We start from the raw sequence: 23673 nt of genomic DNA on the forward strand, positions 1-23673 counted from the left end.
AAATTGTTAGATGGACCCCAGTAAGCTCCCATCAGCACTCCACACTTCATAAACCAATCTGCCAATTTCTGACAACATATAACACACTAAGGCAAAATCCCACATCCAGGCGGGTTCGAAGAGAAGATGTGAACACTAAATGGATGTCATTCTCTAAATTACTTTTATTTTTGGCATATACGCATAGGCGGGAAGTGCACATACCACTCCTCCCCGATGGCACGGACCTGAATTTGTAAATACCCCAAACAATACTAGTCATTACAACACACGTGCAACCAAACCATACACACAAAAGGAGGCTATTTATCACACACACTACTGATGCTATAACTCAAACAGTCCTAAAGCAGGTTGCGGTTTCTGACGGCATCCTCATGAGCAGGGTGTGCAGGCACCCAAACTCCAGTAGCGCTGTAAGGCCATACCAATGCCAATACATCGCGATGCGAATCTCTGTATATTATTTAACCTAACATATGCCCCCGTCTCCCAAAAAAATATACAAAATAAAAAGCATTGGCAATGCCAATAGAGCTGCCTTTATAGGAATGTTGTTTGATATTTTGAAATTGTACATCTAAATAACATGGGAATAGATATGTAGTTGTGTGTAAATGAAAAAGTCAGGTGACAGTTGCACAATGAAGTCCGACCTAAACATCCAGGTAAGCTAATGACTGACAATCTCCCATCTGTGCAGCTGTCAGAGAAAACACCATAAATTGTTTAGTTATCTAAAACACTTTAATAGCATTACAATGTCATATGTGTGCCCCTGAAAGTTCAAGCTCAGGCAGCTGGATGAATAAACAAAATGATCACAGATGTGTGGAAAGAATGCTCATTTTGGTGGGAGTACACAGCGTCTGCCCAATCAAAGCATGTACTCCTAGATCCCAACATGCGTGGAGCCAAAGCCCCTCCCTAGTGGAGGGCATAATATTGTCAGGTGACAGCTCACAAGGAACCTTCTGGGTGGTGTGGGTTGTTATTATAAATGGTCAACGTTCAAGTTTAATAAATCAAACACAAGAGAAAGTTTTATACAGCTTAGATCTTACGCACGTGTATTTCGAGGTGCTCTGAAATGTCAAAATAAAGAAAAAGGAGGCAACATGAAATTAGATATTGCTTAGAATTACACAAATTTGTCAAGTGGGGAAGCTGTGATTAATCCCAGGTTTCATGGTTTCACATTGTGTATTGTGCATTCCAATTCAATAGTAAAGTTACTTTCTTTTTACACTTGACTCTCCCAGGGTAGTGATAGCAAGCAGAGAAGGCTTACCCCAAGGTGCGGTAGAGGATTGCGACTCATATGCAGCTTAACAAAAAGCCCCACTGCTACCGTGCTGGCATCAGCGTGGCCTTCTGGCACACCACAGACCGTACTTTGTGGCCCCTGGGAAAATGTGTGCGAGTACCCATGTCCTGTATCATCGGAACTCTTTCATTGCACCGCAGTGCACACCCGAAACCCAGCATCAATCATCTTCCCGCAGAAAGAAATTCCTAAAATCAAAGCCCTGAGCAAGATACTATATGAATACCTAAAGAACATACCTGACGCTTTTCATGTGGGTGCCGACATCCTTCAAAGATGACACCTTTATTTAGCAGTTCAGCGCGTGAGCCTTGAGGGACGGAGCGGCAATTTACATAGCAACAGGAGCAGAATGAAGGGTGGACATCGATCGAAAAGAGGAACAACATGGAGGCGCTTTGTGGAACTTAAGAGAGGGAGGAGAGAGACGGGAGAGGGAGCAAGGGAGAGGGGACAGAAGATAAGAGCAGGGAGGGGGTGCGGTGAAGAGTTTTGGGTGAAGAAGGAGCAGGTAGTAGCCAGACGGGGGACAAGTAAGGCTGGGGGTGTCTGAAATGTCTGCAATTGAAGATACAAAAGAGGGGAGAGCCCATATTTACACAAGCAGCCATTACAAGGGCGGCTCCTCCTCTATGGCGGAGGAGCGTCGCCCCACTGCTTTTAAGCTGTGTGTGGCGTACTTAATAGAAACATAAATTGATAATAACTTTGCGTTGTTATCATTTTATGCTTTCTGCTGCTTTGCGGACGGGGCTGCTCTGTTCTCTGGGCAGGGGAGGAGTGGTTTGCCCACTCCTGAGTGGGCAATGACTGTTTGGTCGGTCCTCTCGGGCTGCCGAAACCAGTCATTCACACTTTCCCCTTCTCCATGCAGGCTGCATTACAGTCTTCGTGTAGAACATGCCCACCCCTCCAGCCCCTGGCTGAGCGCCATGTCCAGGGCTGGACTGGGAACCAAAACTGGCCCAGGCAAATAAATAATAATAAATAATCCACATTTGTAAAGCGCACAATCACCCGTTAGGTTCTCTAGGAGCTGGGGGCCGTCAGGAAGATTAAGCAAGCTATTGCCCAGAGTCACATGGTGCTGGACTAATCTGCCGCCGGTGCCAGGGATCGAACCGTGATCCCCAGCTTCCGGAGTCAGTCGCCCTGGCCGCGGCGCCACACCTCTTCCAAAGAGCTCGTCCGCTGGGGGTTGGGGGGGATGGGGGAGAGTGGGGGTTGTGGGTGCCGCAGCTATTTGCCAGGTTCGATTTTCGGTCGATTTTGTTACAGTGCCGATTTTGCAGCTATGCTGCAAAAACGGCCCTGTAACAAAAATGACCCCCAGGGGCCCCAAACCGACCCCCACCCGTGCGGCGCACCGGGACATTGCCTGGTGCCCGCTACGGCCAGTCCGGCCCTGGCCGCGTCACCATGCCAGCTGCAAGGAGCTGCCAATGTTGCTCAGTGGGGCAGGTTGAACCCCCTCTCACTCAGGACATCTTCTTGGAACAACCCAGGCTGACACTTGAACCTTCTTTTCAAAGAGAAGCCAACTTCCAAATGTTCAGGGGTGGCTGGAGGGGAAGAAGGAGACTGACTTGTAAGGCATGACCTCTGACCTCTGTGACCTGACTGGAAATGTCCTGCAGATGTGGGCTTCTCTTCTTAAACACTGGAGACTGGCTGTCTCTCCTAAACTGGGCCTCGTGGGATAGCCGGCCTCTGCTGAGTGTATGCTCGTAAATACCCAGAGCCTTTCGAATTCTGCGGTATTGGAGGCTTCAATTGTGCAGAGAGAAAAGACCAGAAATGCCCCACAGTCTGGGGCAGTTACCTCACTGCTGTATCATTTTAACACACATTGATACAAGAAGGATCCCAAGCACTTGTCAGGAAAGAAAAATGTACATATTCCCCAGATCCTGTTGAAAATGTTAATCAGGACAACATTGTCTTGCTTGGAAACTTTGAAAGTCCGATTAAATGACACAGTCGCTTCTACCTCCAAGAGTAAAACAGTGTGAGTTACATGATGTGTGCACGTGCTGCCCCGTTTCCTGTTGAGTGCATTGATGCTGCACGCGGCAGAAAACAACCCTGCGCGTGCACACACCGTGTCATAGGATGTCTGCACATCCCAGTCACGTGTTTGAACTGGTCTTCTGTTTTGGATTTCTTCTGCCTCCGCACTCTGGGCCTTTAAGAGACCGCAGCAGACAGCAGTGTAGGACACTTAATGCGTCAGTCATCTGCTCTCACCATCTTTAAAAGAAAAGAATAATTGTATACATCAGTTGAAAACATAGTCCCTTTCATGGAGATGGGAGTTCTTGTGTTTTTCATTTTGTTTTTTAAACGTAGCGTGTTTCCATAAAATGTGATCTGTGAGATCTTATTTGCGGATAGTGTGATCCTGCAGTATTGACCGAATAAAGATTATTTTATATTTTTTAATATAACTTCAAAGGTGTTATTTTCAATACGCAGAATGAGAAAAGAATGGATAAGAGAAATACACTATTTTAAGATTTGAAGGATCTTTGTTTTCTTTGAAGAATTATTTGTGTTGAATGGTATTCGAAACTCTTTCCCGTTGGGTGTAAAGGGTTTACTTTCTTTTGATAGGGGTACTGATTCTTATAATAACGTTTGATCCATTTGGGATAGAAACACTTTTTTGTTCAAATCTATAAATAATGCAGCAGGTGGTGGAATATGTGGCCTGTGTGATAAATGTATAGTTATGTGGAAAACGATGTAGTCCCATGATTGCATGTTTCCTGTGGCCTTGTGTATGCCTCAGACCTTCCTTTTACTGACTGTGCCTACATTGAACCTATAATATACTGTAATATAAATGTAGGAAACCTCCTGACCTCAAGCTCAAGAGTAAATTAAATCCCAGTGTGTGTTAATAACCTTCTAAAATGTCACTCCCAGTGCTGCGAGTACCTCTCCCAGTACTGTTTAGTTCACACCGCATTTTATACTACACTGAATTGTAAATGATGTGATATTGACACAGACGTGGTCCCTGCTATAGAAAACCTCAAGATGAATGACTGCTTCAGCCCTCCCATGTCAGGGGCCCCACCCACACAGACACACGAGAACGCAGAGAGGCAGGAAGTCTGAGTCAGGGCTGGCAGATGTTCAGAGAGAAGCAGCCATAAAACAGAAATGGGGCATGGAATGCATATGGGATGTGCCAGTTGTTTTTTTATTTTTTAATGAAGAATAGTGAGAACCTTATATCACATCTGCATCACGAATGTATATGATGCGCCCAGGGCTGCAACAAGGGGTGGCAGGCAGCGGGGCATTACGCCACAGGCCACAAGCATTGCAGGGACTCACCCACCTTCACCAACATTTATAGATTTCTAATCGCACGCAGCCTCCTGTGTCCATCAATAACGAGGCAACTTACGTGGCTAGACCCCATGCGTTTTCTTGCCTCTGAATACTTTTATAGTGCTTAGAAACCGGTGCTGATCGCACCTGGGAGGAGCCTTCTTTAAGGTTTACATTACAGTAGCTTCTGACAAGCCCGGATACACCGCACAAAGATAACACCTCGCCCGCTCCATCTTACTGGCCAAGCTACGCCCCTGATAATTAATGGGCCAGACTTTTATATGCTTGTTAATTCATACACATAACCTTAAAGATGCCTCAATTCTCAAACGTTCTGATGATCTTTGTATTTTTTTCCCTCAGAGTTGAAAGGTCAACAGACCAGGTCATCAAGCCGGTGAACGTGGAGGCGCTGTCCAAGTGGGTGGGCCGGATCCCGGCGGACGTGCTGCGGGATATGCCGGTGGTCGCGCCCATGCTGGCCAAGCTGGGCTACGACCCCTACGCCAACCCCCCCAACTACGGAAAGCCGGATCAAAAAGTCCTGGAAAACACGAAGAGGGTGAGTCTGCGCGCGCACTGCGGTGCGGTGAAAGTCTGCTATTTAAGGAGGAACAGATGGGCTTTGAAGACAGAAATAAACTCTGTGTTGCGGCCCCCTCTTAGCGCCTGCGTGAGCATAGGTGGAGACGCGCACGTGGGGAGGGGCACGCGCTTCAAAACAAGAGCTGACAAAGCCAATAGGCGTGCCTTCTTTCTTGTAGTGAAGACAGAAGCGCACTATATTCATGCACGTGTTGACATAGTTCACATATTCAAGGACTTGACAGAGGTGGGCGAGCCACTAAAGGTTCGAGACAGATGTCTGGCTCCGGTTCAGCCCGAGGCCCTTGCAGACTCTCATTCCAAACACGAGCCAAGCTTTAGCGCACCTCACCTACCCTCTCTCTTCCGCCCTCCCCCACCCATCCACCCTCGTGGGTCTGTAAACTCCCAGGGTATAGCAGAAGAGGACCTGGTGAGCGCCGCGGAAAACTTGCATTTGAATATCTAGTCTCAAAATGTTAAAGGCCTGCAATGCTCTCAGCCCCCCCCCCCCCCCCGTGCACCGAGGGGGGCTGAGGCACCAGAAGCCAGAGGCGATGCTCAGCTGCTGCTGCTGTGCCTAGTGGGGTCCCGCCAGCCCAGCGGCCATTGGGTGAGAGCGTGCAGCGCAGACCACTGATAAAAAAAATATTGTCTGAAAAAGGCCACTTTGTTGAAACAGGTGCACATCATTCAATTTCGTAGGCATCGCCTTACAAAACTAAAGCCTCACTATACAAAACGTCAACTCTCCGTTGTCCTACCCCCACCCCTACATGCCCCCCCACACAACCTAACCCTGCAACTATCTACTTCCTACTGTATTGGACTTCTACACTTTGCATCCTTTAACTTCTCCTACAGCCCACTACTGCATCAATTAACATATAACCAACTTACAGCCAGATTCATCAAAGGAAAATCGGCTTGCAAAGGGCCAGATTCTCACGCTATTTTTGCATTTGGTATTTATCATCCCAGATGCAAAGATCGCAATTATAGAAATCGCTAAATTGCGATGAATTGCATTTAAGGAATCTCAATTTGAGATTCCTTAAATGCAATTCATGAACCATTTTAAAAATTGCGAATTCACAATCTGGGGCCGCTATTTACCGCGAAGTCTAACTACGTGGTAAATAGTGAAAATTTAGAAAAATGCACTTTAGTGCATTTTTCTAAGTTGTATGTTACACACATACATGTCCTTTGGACATGTGTGTGCGCAACACCAGTGTACATTACCATTTCTGGGGTGCTACAAGGTGACCTTTGGACACCCAAGCACCCTTGAAATCGCATCCTTATTTGCGACTTGCTATTTGCTAATCGCAAATAAGGAATGACTCCCCATTCTTTCCTATGGGCCTTCAGGTTTGGCCTTCAGGCCCATAGGAATGAATGGGGAGTCATTCCTTATTTGTGATTAGCAATTAGCGAATCGCAAATAAGGAAGCTGTAGGAATCGCAATATATATTGCGATTTCTACATGCATCCCGTTTTGCGAGTCTTTAATAGCAATTCCTTAATAATCGCTATTAAGGACTCGCAAAACATGACAATGATGTATCTGGGGGTTTACTACCTATAGTGTTACTTTTAACTTCCTACCTTGTCCAGGTGTGAGATTGATCATACTCTCCCATTCAACCCAGTTCGCCCATGGCAACAGCAATAAAACCCATCTAAACCCATGCAAACTTTCCGGCCAACCTCCATGCACCTGTCTCAAGCAACAATGAACAGCAGCCGACCCCCCAGTGCACCTGTCCCAACCAGAGCACCTCCTAAACAAGATATTTCCTCCTGGCATTGAACCCACGACTAGTCCAAAATGAAGGAGTGGGAGGGCGGGACAAACTTTTCCTGACAATCTCCTACACCAGTGTCACCATGTCACCTGTATTGTATTGTATTGTATCAGCATTTATAAAGCGCACTGTAACCCTACGGGCATCCTGGCGCTAAGATACAGTAAAGTGCTAAGGATTAAACTGCGGAACTAACCAGCCGATTATGCTCTAGGAAAGAGCCAGGTCTTTACTTTCTTCCAAAACAACAGTAGGTCCTGTATTTGCCTCAATTCTAGAGGGAGACTATTCCATAGGCGGGCGGCTGCTACGCCGAACGCTCTTCCCCCCCATTGTAGATCTCTTAATCCTCGGGATAATTGCCAGATTAGCTGACGAAGATCGTAGGCTGTATACAGGTGTATACTAGCCAAACCTACCCTGAAGCAGTTTGGGCCCAAGTACATGAAGCGCTATAAATGTGATACACAGAGACTTGAGCAGTGTTCTTTAGCTCACCGGGAGCCAGTGGAGCTCAGCTAACGCCAGAGATGTTGATGACCGACGTATTCTTGATAGTGCAAGCTTTGCTGCTGCCGCCTAGATTCTCTAGAGCCTCGTGATTAAATATTTCGGGGACTCCAGTAGCAAGGTGTTACAGTAATCCAGGCGGCTAAGGATAACACTCCTAACCACTGTACCTCTAGCATGAGGAGGTAGCAATGGCAGCACGTTCCGGAGTCCTCTCATGAGAGTATAACAGTTCCCAACCAGTTTATTGACATGCGATTCCGGGTTAAGCTTATCATTGAAGCTGACCCTCAGATTACGTACCGTACTCACGGGTACCAAGGGGGCATCTGTAGGGCTAGGCCAGAAGTCAGATGGTAAAGCTGAAGGCACTCTACAGCGCAGTATCGCAGTTTTTTCATTATTAAATTGCAATGAATTGTTTCTCAACTAATTCACCATTTCACACATACATCTGTGAAATGTAAATGTAAATTTAAATGTTTTTGTACTTGTATAGCGCACAGCTACCCGGACCGGGTCTCCCGGCGCTTGTACTCAAACCACTAAGGAACCCTTCCTGGCTTCTCCCTGTGAGATGTCCACTCCTGGGCATCCCCAAGGTGAAACCAGGCATCCCAGCACTGTTGGGGCCATTGTGGAGATTAAGCAAGCTATTGCCCAGAGTTGCAGCGTGGAACCCATGATTAGAATAGGCACCGAGACGAGAATTATCAGGTCCGAGGAATTTAGAGCTCAAGACCCCACCAAGGCCGGCCGAGGCGGGAATTGAACCCTGGTCCCGAGCCAGACCTCTGCATCAGGGTATGCCACTCTAACCATTGAGCCACACTTCTCTGTTTCTTGAGAGTCAGCATGGTCATCTTCCAGGGACACTATCAATTGAGTGTCATCTGCACAATTAACCACACTAATATTGTGGGCTTTGATGACGTTCAAGAGCGGCCGCATGTAAACATTAAATAAGATGGGGCTGATTGAGGACCCCTGAGGTACCCCGTCGGGAAAAGTGTGGCTATGTAGCCCAAAGCACTCTGTCTATAACCCATTGGGCTACCTCCTTTAATGGAAAGTAGCCCTATATTAATATGAGGTCGTCCGGACCACACCACTCGCAGAATCCCCAGGGGGCATACTTCCCTTCGGTCGCTGTCCCCCAAATCCTCAATTTACTGGAATTGTCATGTTTTCCAGGAATAGAAGGAAAAGCAGGGAAGAAGGCAGAAATTTTAGATTGAAAATAGTGCAAGGGATCAAAAAGAACCACAAAATAAGAAACACAACAGATTAAAGAAGCGCAGAAGAGGGAAGGAACACTGAATAGGATTGCATGATTCCCGGAGTAGGCAGAGGAGAAAGAGAGCACAAGATAGGAAGAGACAGAAAGAAAGACAAAGCGAAAAAGAGAGATCTGGTGCCAATAAACTGCAGAGGGAGAAATAGTTAGACACCACACAAACAGGTGCAGATAGGCAAACAGGAGGGTACATGGACCGATGGATGGTTGCAGGCTTCACGTCCAAGTCAACGTTAGCCTCTCGGCTTCAGAAAATACAATTTGAATGAGAGAAAAGAGCGGAGTGTCAATCAACAACCATGCATTCTTTGGCCTCTCCTTGGGAAAACAGTTTCACAAGTCGAAAGAAGCATTCTGTCTTCATATCCAGCCACTGACTGAAGTGAAAAAAATTGCTACTATAAGCAAAAAGAACAGGAGTAGCAGGGCCCGGGGGTGGCTGCCGTTCACTGTCTCAGCCCCAGTCTGTTCGTACTCACTAGAGACTCGCTCACCTGCCCCAGGGGGTTGCCAGGTGATAGGTGGCTGGTGTGGGCATGCCTGCTCATTTGTCGGTGTTGAGGGGCCTAGCTGAGCTGCCAGTAAGGAATGCTCCCGCCATTACCTGGTTCCTGAGGGGCTGGCACTGTCTGGGAGGCTGTCTGGAGGTCAGACTGCTAGAGCGCCAATGGGCGCTCAGGGTAACATTAGAACTTGTCTTCATGGCGGAGGTGGGGATTGGGTGTCTCAGCCCCCTCCCTCCACGAGTTGTAAAAAATAAAAGTAAAATCGGTTGTTTAAAAAATGAAACATGGGCACGATAACCATGCGAGAGTAAACTTGAGACCATGCAAAGCTCGCCTGCCATGAACAGACAGGAAATGAGCAAGCGAGCTGGTGGTTTTTACATTAATTTAAAAAATCTGTTTTCTTGATTTATCTTCGAAAGAATGAAAAGTCAAATAATCTTGGGCTGCATTTAAAGAGATGGCATGTGTTTCCTGAAGAAAGAGCCAGTGCACGTGATGCACGTTTGCAATTTGATGCTTCAGAAAGAATGAAGGGGACTGTTTACCAGACGGTTTGCGTCACGTTTGCACACGCAGCGTGGTACGTCCATGCGCAACTCAAACCTCAAGAAAGACTTATGGAGCCGAGCACTTTGCACGGCCCTGAGTGGCTTCATGCATTTGGAGTAGGCAACATCGCTGCGTTTCCTTGTTCTGCCGTGGGAGGGCGCTCCATGGGCGTTGCATGTGTGTTCCCACGCAGCTCCCATGGTCTTTGAAGGATTCCCAGGTTTACCAGAAAGGTGGACCCGGGACTGCACCCGAAAGATGCATATTCCCAGGAGAGGCATAATGAGGAGAGATATCTTTATTTCTCCTTGTTACTTCCTCTCTCGTGCGTTTCCACGCGACTCCTGTGGTTTTTGACAGATTCTCACATTTACCAGACCTGGGAATGCACCAAAAAGATACGTTTCTCCTCGTTACTTGCTCTTTCGATGTGCGCTGCATTCTGCTGCAGACACATAGAAGAGCAATACGGCTCTTAGGATTGTTTTTGTGCAGGAAGCTGCCCCTTCCTACACAAAATAATCCTGCATTCAACGCAGACATCCTTTCGCCAAGGATGAAAGGGTGATATTGAAAAACAATGGTCCGTGACCCTTTCTTTCATTAGACTGAATCAATCAGTACATGATCAATGTTTCCATATCATTAAGGGGTATGTCACTCAGATCAACCCTAATCAATAAATGTACAGAATTCACACAAGGAGAAAAATGCAACAGCAATAATTACAAAATCAGGGACAATTTTAATTCATTGTATCTCCCAAAAACTATCCAAAGATAGAAGCTTCAAGGTTGCCCAAAGAGAGCGTGCAAAGAATAAGGAAAGTATAAGGTGATTAAAGAAGGGAAAGTTCAGATAAGGACATACAATTATTCACAAATTTACTATACAAAGGATCGGTTCCACAGTTCACCGTCCTACAGTAACCTGGCCTCAAGTATAAATTGTATACACATTTTTCAATAAAGAAAGAACATGGCTTCCAAAGGTTATTTGCACATGAAAAACTGTAGCAGGATCCAGGTTTAAAAGAAGGAGCGTCGACGTTTCGACTTGTCTTAGGGCCTATAGGTAAATTGGACCTGGGCCATGCGAGTCTTCATCAGGACTAACACAAAGGGCAACACAAGAATATTGCTGACCCTGAAATGGAGGGAGAATACAATTCAGGCTGTTGGGTGAAGGATGAAAGGGTGCCTGCATTGGCAATAGGCTGCCGAAAGGGTGCCAGCGCACGGAAAAAGGCACGAATGCTCTGTAGTGTCCTAAATACGGCTCATTCCTGCCGTTTTCATGTCATGCAGTGCAGTGCAGCTAGGTGACTTGCTGCGCTGCGCTGCGTGACAGGTTCGTATCACGTCCCTAAATACTTTGGGGCTGCAGCCAGAAAGTAGATGAAAAACCGTGATGCATTATTTTACTGTGCATGGCTGCCAACTTTAGGCTCTGTTTGTATGTTCTTGTTGCTGAAAAATAGGTCTATGTAATAAATCTTCAATGTGGGACACAGGGGTTGAAAGAGCACTTTGAAACACATCAACTCCTACCATGGTCTGAGTTGTAGTGATTTTTACCAGCTCAACACCAATGAAAACAGCTGATGCCATATAAATAATAAAGTGCAGGGGCTAAGCTCTATTCCATTCACGTATGAGGCTTGCTCTCATTTTTTGCTAATCTATTGAAACGCCATCAATGGTGCATAGCATACCTGAATCCCTTAATCTTTTATCTCCAGAAGGAGCTGGCATGGCATATGATTTCCAGAAGCATCATACATATTCCAAACCTATAAATGATATTGTTGAAACAACCTATATCCTTTCTAATTTTAAATGTTTTGTTTTTGTTGATTGCTTACGGGTATTTCACAGAGATCCCAATTCAGTGAGAAAAGCAATTGAGAAGGTGGGAGATAACACCCTGGTGAAATGCCAATGGCTCCTCTCGCCAGCCAGCACCATCTTCAAACATAGCTGCATCATTTACAAAGCCATGGCGACCAGCACCCTCAATTATTTTTTAGACAAACTCATCATCTCATGTGGTTCTCGGCACACCAGCAGCTAGGACACCATCAGGCTGCAGCCTAAGAAGTGTAAAAAAAGAAGACAACAGCCGTTTCCATCTATGCACCCAAGAGCTAAAACAACATCCTTGTATCCAGTGGCGGCCGCCGCCTATCTCAAGTGGTAGGGCGGCCACTGGGAGAGTGCAGGGGTTTGGGGAGGGGGCAGTTGAAATAATATAAAATAAAAATTAAAAAAACGTACCTGCTGCTCTGCTCCCGCTGACTGCCTCGCTGCTCCTCTCATTGCCATTTGGGCCAGAAAGGGATGGGCCCTAAGGGCACAGGCTCCAGACCCAATCCAAACGCTGCTCTCATCAGAAGAGCAGCGCCAGGATTGGTCTGAGTGGCCTAGTTTGATGCTCAGATGGTGCATTGGAGCCTGTGCCTTTTCTCCAACCCCACTGTGTAACACAGCCAGGTGGAGAAACATAAGTGGGCAAGTGTGTTTGGCCGGCCTAGGACAGCCGACCAAGCACACATGCGCACTTGTGAGTGCACTCTACTCCTCCTCCCTGACATGCCGGCCCACCCAGCCCTATAGACATTGAAGGGCTCAGACAGACAGCATAAATAAAAGGACAATAACTGTGTTATTTACATTTTATTTACCATCTGCTGGTGCAGGATATGGGGCGGCTCTCCTCCGCCATTATGGAGGAGCCCCCAATGCTCGTATCCATCAGGAATGACCCAATACTGCTTCAATTTAGGAAAGAGTTGAAGATGCACCTCTTTAAAGAACACTACATCACAATGCATTAACCATCCACAACTGAGCTTTCTCTCCTATTACTCACCGATTTTAATCTTGACCGTGTGCAGTGCTCCACTGCCTTATGGCTCAGTTCGCACCATTGAAATATCATATATATCTAGTTACATTTGTGGGCTAAAGCTGGAATTAGAACCCAGGTTTCCTGATATCATAGTCGAACAGTTAACCATTAAACCAGGCCTGTGTTATGGAAACTGTCTTTTAAGATTAAGGGGCAATCCAGTGAAATAAAAAAACCACCCACTTGTGCACCACCGACAATAAGGAAGGTAGAATGTCTCTTTGTTGGTGGCCCTTGTGCACGCATTGTGACATCACTGACTGGATGGCCCCTTTCAGGTGGCCCAGAAGTGCCCAGGGATACATACATGTACATTCCTGTTGGGTATATCACAGGGCTCTCTCTATGCATACTACTGTGGTGTGCCATTCCCTAAATTGTTCCTTTTTTGCCAACGGATTAGCACATGCTGCACTGCTCTCTTATTCGATGTGCGCCAGCTCAAGTCGCGAATAACCCTTCTGTCACCTCCTCGTTCTGTGAATAGAGGATTTTGTTCAGTGTTGTGTGCCCAATGGTACACAGCTTTGCACAGTATATGCTCTTTACACTCTAGGCCTGACACCCTTGAGTGTTCCAGGTTGTCAAGAGAGTTTTTATGCTAACTGCACGGTACAGCGTGGTCAGCCGACCACACCATGAAGTGAGGATGAGCCATGGCTGATGCAGTGAAGGAAAGAGTAATTATTATACGGACAGATCAGCTACCACCTGGATGCACTGCTTTTGTTTGTCACCTTCTAAGGCCACTAACTGGCCAATAGGTGACTATATTGAGTACTGGGCCAGAGGTGGATACATTGGGAAACATCCTTTACAACGCAACTTTTACCACGCAGTGCCTTTACATCGCAACTTTTACAAAGCAAACCATTACAACGCATTGTGCTGGGGGCGTTCTAGGATAGGGAAAATATTTAATTTACTATCCAACACCTTCCCTACTATCCACGGGGACTGGAGTTGGAATAGTAATTTAAACTATTCACTATCCAGCACCCCTCAACACTATGCATTGTAAAGGCATGCGTTGTAAAACTTGCGATGTAAAAGCATGCATGGTAAAAACATGCGTTGTAAGGTCATACATCCAATACATTCTGTTCCTGGTAGTCTATTTGGGCTGGAATAGAAAACCAACCCAGGCTCCTTATCTCTATGCTTCGACTGCAGAAACCCCCTGCTTCCTGTGGGCTCTCTCCTCGCGAGACCTCAGATGTTATGCTACTGATGATTGTGTTCCACATCCACCCCTGCTAAGGGCTGGACGTAGGACTCAATCTTTCATCTCTTAAGAGTCTTTGTAGTGAGGAAGAGCCCTTGTGTAAATCAGGCTGCCTGGTCCAGTAGCCATGCGACAAACGGATGACTACTGAAGAAACAACAGTACAACAGAAAGTACAAGAGACAAAATGTAAAAAATAAAAAAAAACACTTTCTGAGTGCTAAATCTGATTGCAAGACAAATACTTGTAGCATGATTTTCAAGCCTGGTGTTGTCAAACTGGAGTTTGTGGATGGAATATTGCAAGACTGCGACACAGTGAAGTAGAGCTTTAGGAATCATTATGCACCAGAGGTACAAGAAATACCTAATTATGCACCAGAGGAACTGGAACCACCTAACTGGAAGATGAAAGCACAGTTAGCAGTATCTCTGAAGGTTTTTTTCATTGTTGATGATACTCTAACAGCCAGGATGAAGTGATAAGCAAGCAATGCCTCAATGGCCACAGGACCACCACTGCACAACAATCGCCATCTTATGAACCAGCAAGAGGCCTATCAGCCTGCAGGTGAATGAGAGCGGAAGGAATGGTAATGACGACCACCACGAGGGCTCCAAGCAGGACCACAAGGGAGTGCCGCATGCAGGAACGTGAAGGTTCAGTGCTGGTACGCGAGGACTCAAATCTGCTGTGCAGGAATGTAAGGGCTGAAGGTGGTGCATGGTGAAGGGGAGTTAGTGCAGGAGCATACCTTACTTAGTAACGTTGACTCTTGTACCCTTACCTGGGCTCCGGACCCTACCTGAACAATGTCTCGGGCGAACTATGAAATCCATTTCTGTGGGTATCTGTGAACTCTCTGATTGGTGTGTTGCCTCACAGCACCTGGCTGTCTAGGCTGTGAGTTCTACAGTTCTTAAAATGTTGCTGAGCATGGTGTGAGGTTCTGAGCCCTTGGTATTGCTTGGCGTTATAGATTATGGTGGGGTGTTGTGTGTTCTTTGAATGTTAGCTTGTCTGTGTAGGGTTTGCAAGTGTAGTGTCGACACACAGATGACTTGCCGATATGTCCAGTTCAAGTCCATGTGTCCAAGATTTGGGACCAAGAGTGTATCATGCAAGCTAGGGGGTGTAACTTGTGCAACTTGTTTTTTACCCAGGTTTTGAGGCAGGCAAGGAAATTTGCAGTCGCATATGTACATGGCAGTGCAAATTTAGATGGATCCTTTGACGGCTGTAGGCCAGAGTGGCAAGGAAATTATGTGTTGTGTTGACAGTACATGTTGCCAGTGGGTAAGCTGCGTCATTGTTGAGGTGAAGGCCTTGGTTATAGGGCTCCTGTAAGGAGCTGTGATCCCTGGTACCTACTCCCAAATTCTGAGCATTAACACTGCCAGTCTTGAAGGCTGGCTTCGAGCTTTCCATCTTCTTATTACCCTTTCGACCCCAAGTAGAGCACAGGGAGTCTCTTGGTTATCTGTCATCAGCAATTCAATCAATCAATCAATCAATCAGTGCATTTCTAAAGCGCGCTACACACCCTTGAGGGTCTCAAGGCGCTGGGGGGGGGACCGCTACTGATCGAAGAGCCAGGTCTTGTGAAGTCTTCTGAAGGCCGGCAGGTTCCAGGTCTTGGCGGCGAGGTAGGAGAAGGATCTGCCGCCGGCGGTGGTTTTCCAGATGCGTGCAACTGTGGCGAGGGCAAGGTTGGCTGAGCGGAGGCTTCGGGTGGGGGTGTGGAAGCTGAGTCGGTTGTTGAGATAAGTAGGTCCGGTGTTGTGTAGTGCCTTGTGTGCGTGGATGAGGAGCTTGAAGGTGATTATTTTGTTGACCGTTAGCCAGTGCAGGTCTCTCAGGTGGGGTGTGATGTGGCTGCGTCGGGGATGTCGAGGATCAGTTGTGCCGAGGCGTTCTGGATTCGTTGTAGTCGTCTCAGGAGCTTGGTTGTTGTTCCTGAGTAGAGGGCGTTCCCATAGTCGAGTCTGCTGGTGACGAGGGCGTGGGTGACGGTTTTTCTCGTGTCAGGGGGTAGCCATTTGAAGATCCTGTGGAGCATTCGGAGGGTGTTGAAGCAGGACGCAGAGACGGCGTTGACTTGCCTGGTCATGGAGAGGGTGGAGTCGAGGATGACCCCCAGGTTGCGTGCGTGGTCTGTGGGTTCCTGGGCTGCGCCTAGCGAAGTGGACCAGCAGGAGTCGTCCCAGGCTAAAGGGGTGGATCCGAGAATGAGGACCTCCGTCTTGTCTGAGTTCAGCTTCAGTCTGCTGTCCTTCATCCAATCGGCTACGGCCTTCATTCCTCTGTGGATGTTGGCTTTGGCGGTGTGGGGATATGATCAGCTGGGTGTCGTCGGCGTAGGAGATGATGTTGAGGTTGTGTTGTCGTGCGACGTGGGCGAGTGGAGCCATGTAGATATTGAACAGCGTCGGGCTGAGGGAGAATCCCTGTGGGACGCCGCAGGTGATCTTGGTGGTTTTTGAGCTGAAGGGTGGGAGGCGGACGCTCTGGGCTCTGCCGGAGAGGAAGGATGTGGTCCAGGCCAGGGCCTTCTCTTGAATTCCGGCGTTGTGGAGGCGTGCTGATAGGGTTCGGTGGCAGACTGTGTCGAAGGCTGCTGATAGGTCCAGGAGTATGAGGGCGGCTGTTCACTTCAAAGTCTTGCTTAAACAATATCAAGCTCTGTACAAGGATTATGGGTCTCATGTATCAAAGGGTTGTATCCATTCAGTGTATATGGGAAAATGTGTTGATACATAACCGTTGTAGTCTCTAATTACAGATAAATTACAATTCTGAGAATGGTATCTTAATTACACTGCTTGTACCCTAAAGGGCAGGCCAGTGCCTCTACTGCAGACCATCATTTGCCAGGTTTTGCGCAGGTTTAGGTGTTTCCAAATTGTGTGTGTGTGTGTGTGTGTCTGTCTGTTTGTCTCAGTCAGGTATGCAGAAAGCCCTGAGGCTGACCATATGTGTGATGGGCAACCAGAGCTATAAAAGCCAGTGCTCGGTGGCCCACAGCTGCCAGGTGCTGTAACAGATTTCTGTGGAGTTCTGAATTTTATGTAGAGTGTTTAAAAGTGCGCTGGAAGCTCAGGTGCAGCCATAGGCCAGAGGCAGTCCCGAACTGGCCGTTGCGGGCACCGGGCAATCCCCTGGTGCGCCGCAAGGGTGGGGGATAGTTTTGGGCCCAGGGGACCGTTTTTGCAGCATAGCTGAAAAAGCGGCCCTGTAACAAAATCGTCCGAAAACCGGCCCGACAAAGAGCTCGATCGCACACCCCCAGGGGGCCGGCCGAGCACTTTGCCAGGGCCGGTTTTGGTTCTCATTCCGGCCCTGGCCAGAGATGTTTTAAGGCAGGGGCAAAGTGGGCAACTGGCCCGGGGTCCCAGACTTTCAGGGGGGGAGCTTATAAGCCAGCTATGTTCTGCTGAGAGTCTTGCCCTGGTTTTCCTTTAATTTATTTTTAATGTGCATGATGTGTGAGGGTCTATTAGGAACATTTTGAAGAGAAATACTGTGTTTTTTTCATGCAGCATCCATCAAAAAGTTTATTTTACACTAAAACAGGACCTCACATATGAGAAATGGGAGGGCGTCACAAAGATTATTTGCGGTAGTATTAGTGAGCTGCTGCTGTGCTACATATTGAAAACACAAGTCACTGCCTGGCCAAAGAGGTCATGAAAATTCTGATATTGAATCTTAAATTCATAGTTGTTCTGTAGAGGGGCCCCCAAAATCCGTTTGGCCCAGGGCCTCCTAAATCCTTAACCTCTTTGGTGCTTGTGAGAAGTTGGCCTGATATGTAGTGTTTCCAATTCTGGAACCACTTGGTATCAGTCCAAACAAACCCCAAAGATGTCAGGTTGTAAGTCAACCTTGTTAGACAAGCTATCCTAGAGGTAGCATGGACTAAGCAGCCTTAAAGGCTTAACTTAAGAGGTCGTGTTAAGCGAGCTGTTTTACCACATACAATCCTGTAATCAAATGAAAGGACACCACACAAGTATATATTATAAAAATATATGTATTTATTTCTAAATTACTCCCCAGTACTCTTTATGAGGAAAGGGGCACAAGCGTTAAATCAAAAGCACAGTATAACATACAAAGTTGCGCAATTTTGGATAAGGGCCGGTGGCCACTTAAACCATATACTAAAAAAGTGGTATAAGAGATACCAATCGAACAGTGGTTAGGCCTAGGGCCTAGAGATTCGCTGGGAGCAGTCAGGACTAGCAATGCTGAAGTCGGGAGTAGCCCACAGGAGACGGGTGCAGCACGGAAAGTGCGGCTCGCACTAATGCAATGTCAATGGTGCGTAAAAGTTACACAAAGTGAATTAAAAGATACTTCCGCTGAACCTAGAGGAACAAAACTTTAGACACAGACCCTAGAGGTGTGTACCAGTGTGGGTACACCGGCGTTGCAATGTTACCTCACCCACAGGCCGTGGGTGCACAGGGTCGAAGTGGCGTCGGGTTTTGACACGCAGGCTCTTGGTGCTTGAAGCTGTTGCAGCTGCAGGCGATGTGAAGCAGAAGTGTCCGGTGCGATCCAAGGGTGGATCGAAGTAGAAAAGTACCTGAAAGCAGAGGGGACAGAGTCTGGGTCACTCAGCAGTGACCAGGGTGGAACCAGGACGGAACCAGGCAATGTCGGGCGCAATCAGGTGGTTGTCGATAGGCTTCTCTCCGCTGTCACGTGGGCTCTGGGGCATCTGCGACGTCCAGGAGCGGGTCACGATCTGTCCCACGAAGGCTCTCGCCGTCAGCACCGTCGGCTTCAAGATTGCAGCAAACAGCACTTGGCAAAAGCAATCCACGCGGAACCGGGAGATTGCTTATCACTCAAACCAGGAGGGTCAGAGTGGGGGCTCCTTTTCACAGGAGCTGGTGCAGATCTGGAGCAACCAGAAAAGCGAGTCGTATTTCAGTTTTCGTCGGCACAGGGGCCACAAGCCAGCTGGCAAGTGACCGTGCCAACGCGTCGAGCCAACACAAGCAGAAGGGCCCCACGCAGCACTCGTCGAGTGTGGAGGGGTGAGCCTTGGTGCAAGTGGAGCTCGGGGTTGGGACTTCTCAAACCCCGGTGTACAGCTTCGAGGGTCACTCGTGGGCTGCACGGTCAGCGTCTCGTGGCCTTTTCAAGATGGCGTGCCCCACGCTTCCGGTCGCCTCCACTGGTCTCAGCTCTGCAGGGACTGTGGATCGGGCAGGGCGAAGGCAGGCAAGCTTGATCTCGTCGATCTCTGTTGCTCGAGTTCCGGCGGGAACTGCAACAAAGCAAGGGTCGAGGGCTGGATGTTGCCTGTTTGCACAGGGTGGTCACTCCTTGACCACAAGGGAGATTCTTCAGTCTTCTAACGTCGAGTAGAAAGTCGAAGAGTCCAGAATTCGTTTCTTACGTTTCTTCAGGATGATCTGAGTTGCAATGGCACTGCTCCCACTCTTATTCGAGTCTGGTGGGCTGGACATCCTGCTAGGTCCCCTCCTATGGGTGGGACCCAGGAAGGGGGTGGTTACACCCCTTTCCTTTGATCCAGGCCGCGCTGGGACAGGGGCTGGGAGGCCCCAGAACCGGTTTGGCCGGATTATGCAAGGGGCAGCCTTGTGCTCCCCAGGCAGTGTCTGGTTTCTTTGAAACCTCCCTACTACAATCCACTATCTCCGGTCTGGGGTGGTTTGACACCGCCCTGCGACAGGAAACTCTTTGTCCAGGCCACCATATGCTGAGTTTCGGTCAGCAGCAGGAGGCCAGACCCGTGTCTGTGGCAGAGGCATCCATTTTGTGGATCTGAGGCTCATTTTAAATCAACCGCGTTTCAGTAAAGTAACATGTCTTATCCCTCTAGAAGGGTGGAATGCTACCCCCGTCACCAGAACTGGCGAGGGGGTAGTATTCCAATTCGTATGACACCTTACACGACATGTTTTGATAAAGCCAAACCAAAGTTGCTATATAACCGCGAGGATTATAAGGCGCTTAAGAGTATATGGTATGGCATTATCCCGGATCAGCTTAGGGAGTTGTTCCCGACAGCAGCAGACAGGCTCAGCTCATGCCAGAGCTCCATCTCACATAAAACCACGCACTCTGCCTCCAGGATTGATGAGGCCTTCCATAGGAGTGGCTTACAGGCTATATATGTGTCCAGATATAGGTTTAGATATAGGTATACTATATCTAAGCAAGGGGTGATTACACCCACTTGCCCCAGCTGAGTGATCAGCCAGTTGTGTCAATTTAAGAACCAGCCAGGGGTGGCAAAAGCTATGCTTCAGCCCCTGGTAGGCCTTGGTGGCACCTATGCCCTGAGCACCTATAGTGCATGGTACAGGGGCTGACAAGGAGTCCATTTCCAATTGTGGTATGTACCTATAGCACATGTAGTATAAATTTAGAGAGAGAACAGCATGCTGGGGGTCTGATTAGCAGGCCCACAGCCTCAGTAAGTCGAAAACCAGTGAAGCAAAAAGCAAAAATTGGGGTGACCATAGGATAGCAGACCCTACTCTCCTACATAACCCCCCCCCCCAAACGCAGGGACATTAAACTTAACCTTGACCAGATAAGTCTTCATGTTCTAAGTGGAAGTACCTGGAGAGACCATCTGCATTACCATGGTCAGTCCCTGGGCGGTGCTCCACTGTAAAGTCCATCCCCTGTAGGGAAATGGACCACCTGAGCAGTTTGGGATTTTCACCCTTCATCTGATTTAGCCACAAGAGGGGCTTATGGTCTGTCTGAATTAGGAAGTGAGTACCAAACAAGTATGGCCTCAAATTCTTCAGGGCCCAAACCACAGCAAAGGCCTCCCTCTCAATAGCTGACCAACGTTTCTCCCTGGGGGTCAGCCTTCTGCTAATAAAAGCAATGGGCTGGTCTTGACCATCTTGATTAAGTTGTGAAAGCACAGCTCCCACCCCCAACTCAGAAGCATCTGTCTGTACAATGAACTGTTTGGAGTAGTCAGGACTCTTCAGGATAGGTGCAGAGCACATGGCCTTCTTCAGGTCATCAAATGCCTTTTGACAGCTAACTGTCCACTGAACCTTTTTGGGCATCTTCTTGGATGTCAAGTCATTCAATGGTGTCACAATGGACCCATAGTTCTTTACAAATTTTCTGTAATACCCAGTCAGGCCCAAGAAGGCTCTGACTTGTGTCTGGGTAGTTGGAGGAGCCCAGTCCGGTATGGTCTGGATCTTGCTCTCCAGTGGTTGAACTTGACCCCCACCTACTAGGTGGCCCAAGTACACAACCTTGCTCTGCCCTATCTGGCACTTAGTAGCCTTGATAGTCAGGCCTGCCTTTTGCAGGGCCTCCAGAACCTTCTTCAGGTGGATCAGGTGATCCTCCCAGGTGGAGCTAAAGACAGCAATATCATCTAGATATGCTGCACAAAATTCATCCAACCCAGCAAGGACTTGATTCACCAACCTTTGGAAGGTGGCAGGTGCATTCTTCAAACCAAAGGGCATTACCACAAATTGATAATGTCCACTAGGGGTAGAGAATGCTGTTTTGGCTTTTGACTCTTCAGCTAGTCTGATTTGCCAGTAGCCAGCTGTGAATTCAAATGTGCTCAGAAACTTGGCAGAAGCCAATTTATCAATGAGCTCATCTGCTCTTGGAATGGGATGAGCATCTGTCCTAGTGACAGCATTGAGACCTCTGTAGTCCACACAAAACCTCATTTCTCTCTTCCCATCTTTGGTATGAGGTTTTGGCACAAGGACCACTGGGCTAGCCCATGGGCTCTCTGATGGCTCAATCACTCCAAACTCCAACATCTTTTGCACCTCAGCCTTTATACAATCCCTGACATGGTCAGGTTGCCTGTAGATCTTATTCTTCACAGGCAGACTGTCACCAGTGTCCACCTCATGGGTGCACCAATTAGTCTGGCTGGGTGTGAGAGAAAACATATGTCTGTGGGCTTGCAACACCTGTCTGCAGTCCACCTGTTGCTGCTCAGTGAGGCTGCCTGCCAAGGCTACTCCATCAACTGAACCATCATCAGGGTTCTGGGAAAGCAGGTCTGGGAGAGGGTCACTCTCTTCCTCCTGTTCCCCATCTGTGGCCATGAGGAGACTCATGTCCTCCCTGTCAACAAATGCTTTCAATCTGTTTACATGGAGCACCCTGTGGGGGCTCCTAGGGGTGCCAAAGTCAACCAAGTAGGTGACTTTTCCCTTCTTTTCAATGATAGGGTAGGGTCCAGTCCATTGGTCCTGGAGAGCTGCTGGCCCCACTGGGTCCAACACCCACACCTTCTGCCCTGGCTGGTACTCAACCAGAACAGCCTTTTGGTCATGCCAAGCTTTCTGTAATTCTTGACTTGCCTCAAGGTTTTTGGATGCTCTCTCCATGTATTCAGCCATCCTGGAGCGGAGACCAAGTACATAGTCCACAATGTCTAGTTTAGGCTTTTTGAGAGGTAACTCCCATCCTTCCTTCACCAAACTCAATGGACCTCTTACAGGGTGGCCAAACAAAAGTTCAAAAGGGCTGTAGCCAACCCCCTTCTGTGGGACCTCTCTGTAAGCAAAGAGCAAGCAGGGTAAAAGGATGTCCCATTTCCGCCTAAGCTTCTCTGGTAAACCTTTTATCATTCCCTTTAGGGTCTTGTTGAACCTTTCCACAAGCCCATTGCACTGTGGATGGTAGGGTGTGGTAAACTTATAGTTTACTCCACACTCTTTCCACATTGCTTTTAAGTATCCAGACATAAAGTTGGTACCTCTGTCTGAAAGAACCTCCTTTGGAAAGCCCACTCTTGAGAAAACTGCAATGAGGGCTTTTGCCACCACAGGAGCTGTGGTGGTCCTCAGGGGAATTGCCTCTGGGTACCTGGTGGCATGATCCACTACCACCAGTATAAATCTGTGCCCAGATGCTGTTGGAGGATCCATGGGACCCACAATGTCTATTCCAACTCTTTCAAAGGGTACCCCCACCACAGGTAGTGGTATCAGGGGGGCCTTTGTTGTGCCACCTGACTTACCACTGGCTTGGCAAGTGACACAGGAGCGACAAAACTCCTTGACATTTTCTGACATGTGAGGCCAGTGAAAGTGTGGAACAAGCCTGTCCCAAGTCTTATTCTGGCCTGAGTGTCCTGCAAGGGGAATATCATGGGCCAAGGTAAGAAGGAAACCCCTAAACTTCAAAGGTATGACCAACCTCCTGGTTGTGCCAGGCTTGGGGTCTCTAGCCTCTGAATAAAGGAGTCCTTCATCCCAATACACTTTATGGGTACCTTGAGCATTCCCTGCAGCCTCAGCAGCAGCTTGCTGTCTGAGGGGTTCAAGGGAAGGGCAATCTAATTGGGCCTGCCCCAGGTCTGCCCTTGAGGGTCCCCCTGTCCCCAGAAACTCAACCTGATCAGGTTCAAGCTCCTCTGAGACAGTCTCCTCTTGGACTGCAGAATCAGTTTCCTGTGAAACTTGATCCTCAACCTGGGGCAAGTGGGAAGGCACAGCCTTAACCCTCTTGCTCCTTCTCTTGGGTTGTGGTTGGTCTATTGTTTCAAGATCCACCACTGGCTCAGGAAGGCACTTCTTAGCCTGAGACCTTGTCACTGCAAGGACA

General features: G+C 48.1%; 1 protein-coding gene across 3 annotated transcripts in view; it reads left to right on the top strand.

Annotated features, from left to right (window-relative positions):
• TPST1 (tyrosylprotein sulfotransferase 1) overlaps nucleotides 1–23673 on the top strand; it is a 307002-nt gene that overhangs the window by 220380 nt on the left and 62949 nt on the right. For all 3 annotated transcript variants that reach the window (XM_086954624.1, XM_086954623.1, XM_086954625.1), the window contains exon 3: nucleotides 5036–5234. In XM_086954624.1, coding sequence (XP_086810750.1) covers nucleotides 5036–5234 — 199 coding nt within the window. The remainder of the gene's footprint in view (nucleotides 1–5035; nucleotides 5235–23673) is intronic.

The sequence above is a fragment of the Lissotriton vulgaris genome, chromosome 2_1 (assembly GCF_964263255.1).
Source record: "Lissotriton vulgaris chromosome 2_1, aLisVul1.2, whole genome shotgun sequence".
NCBI classification, from domain to species: domain Eukaryota; kingdom Metazoa; phylum Chordata; class Amphibia; order Caudata; family Salamandridae; genus Lissotriton; species Lissotriton vulgaris.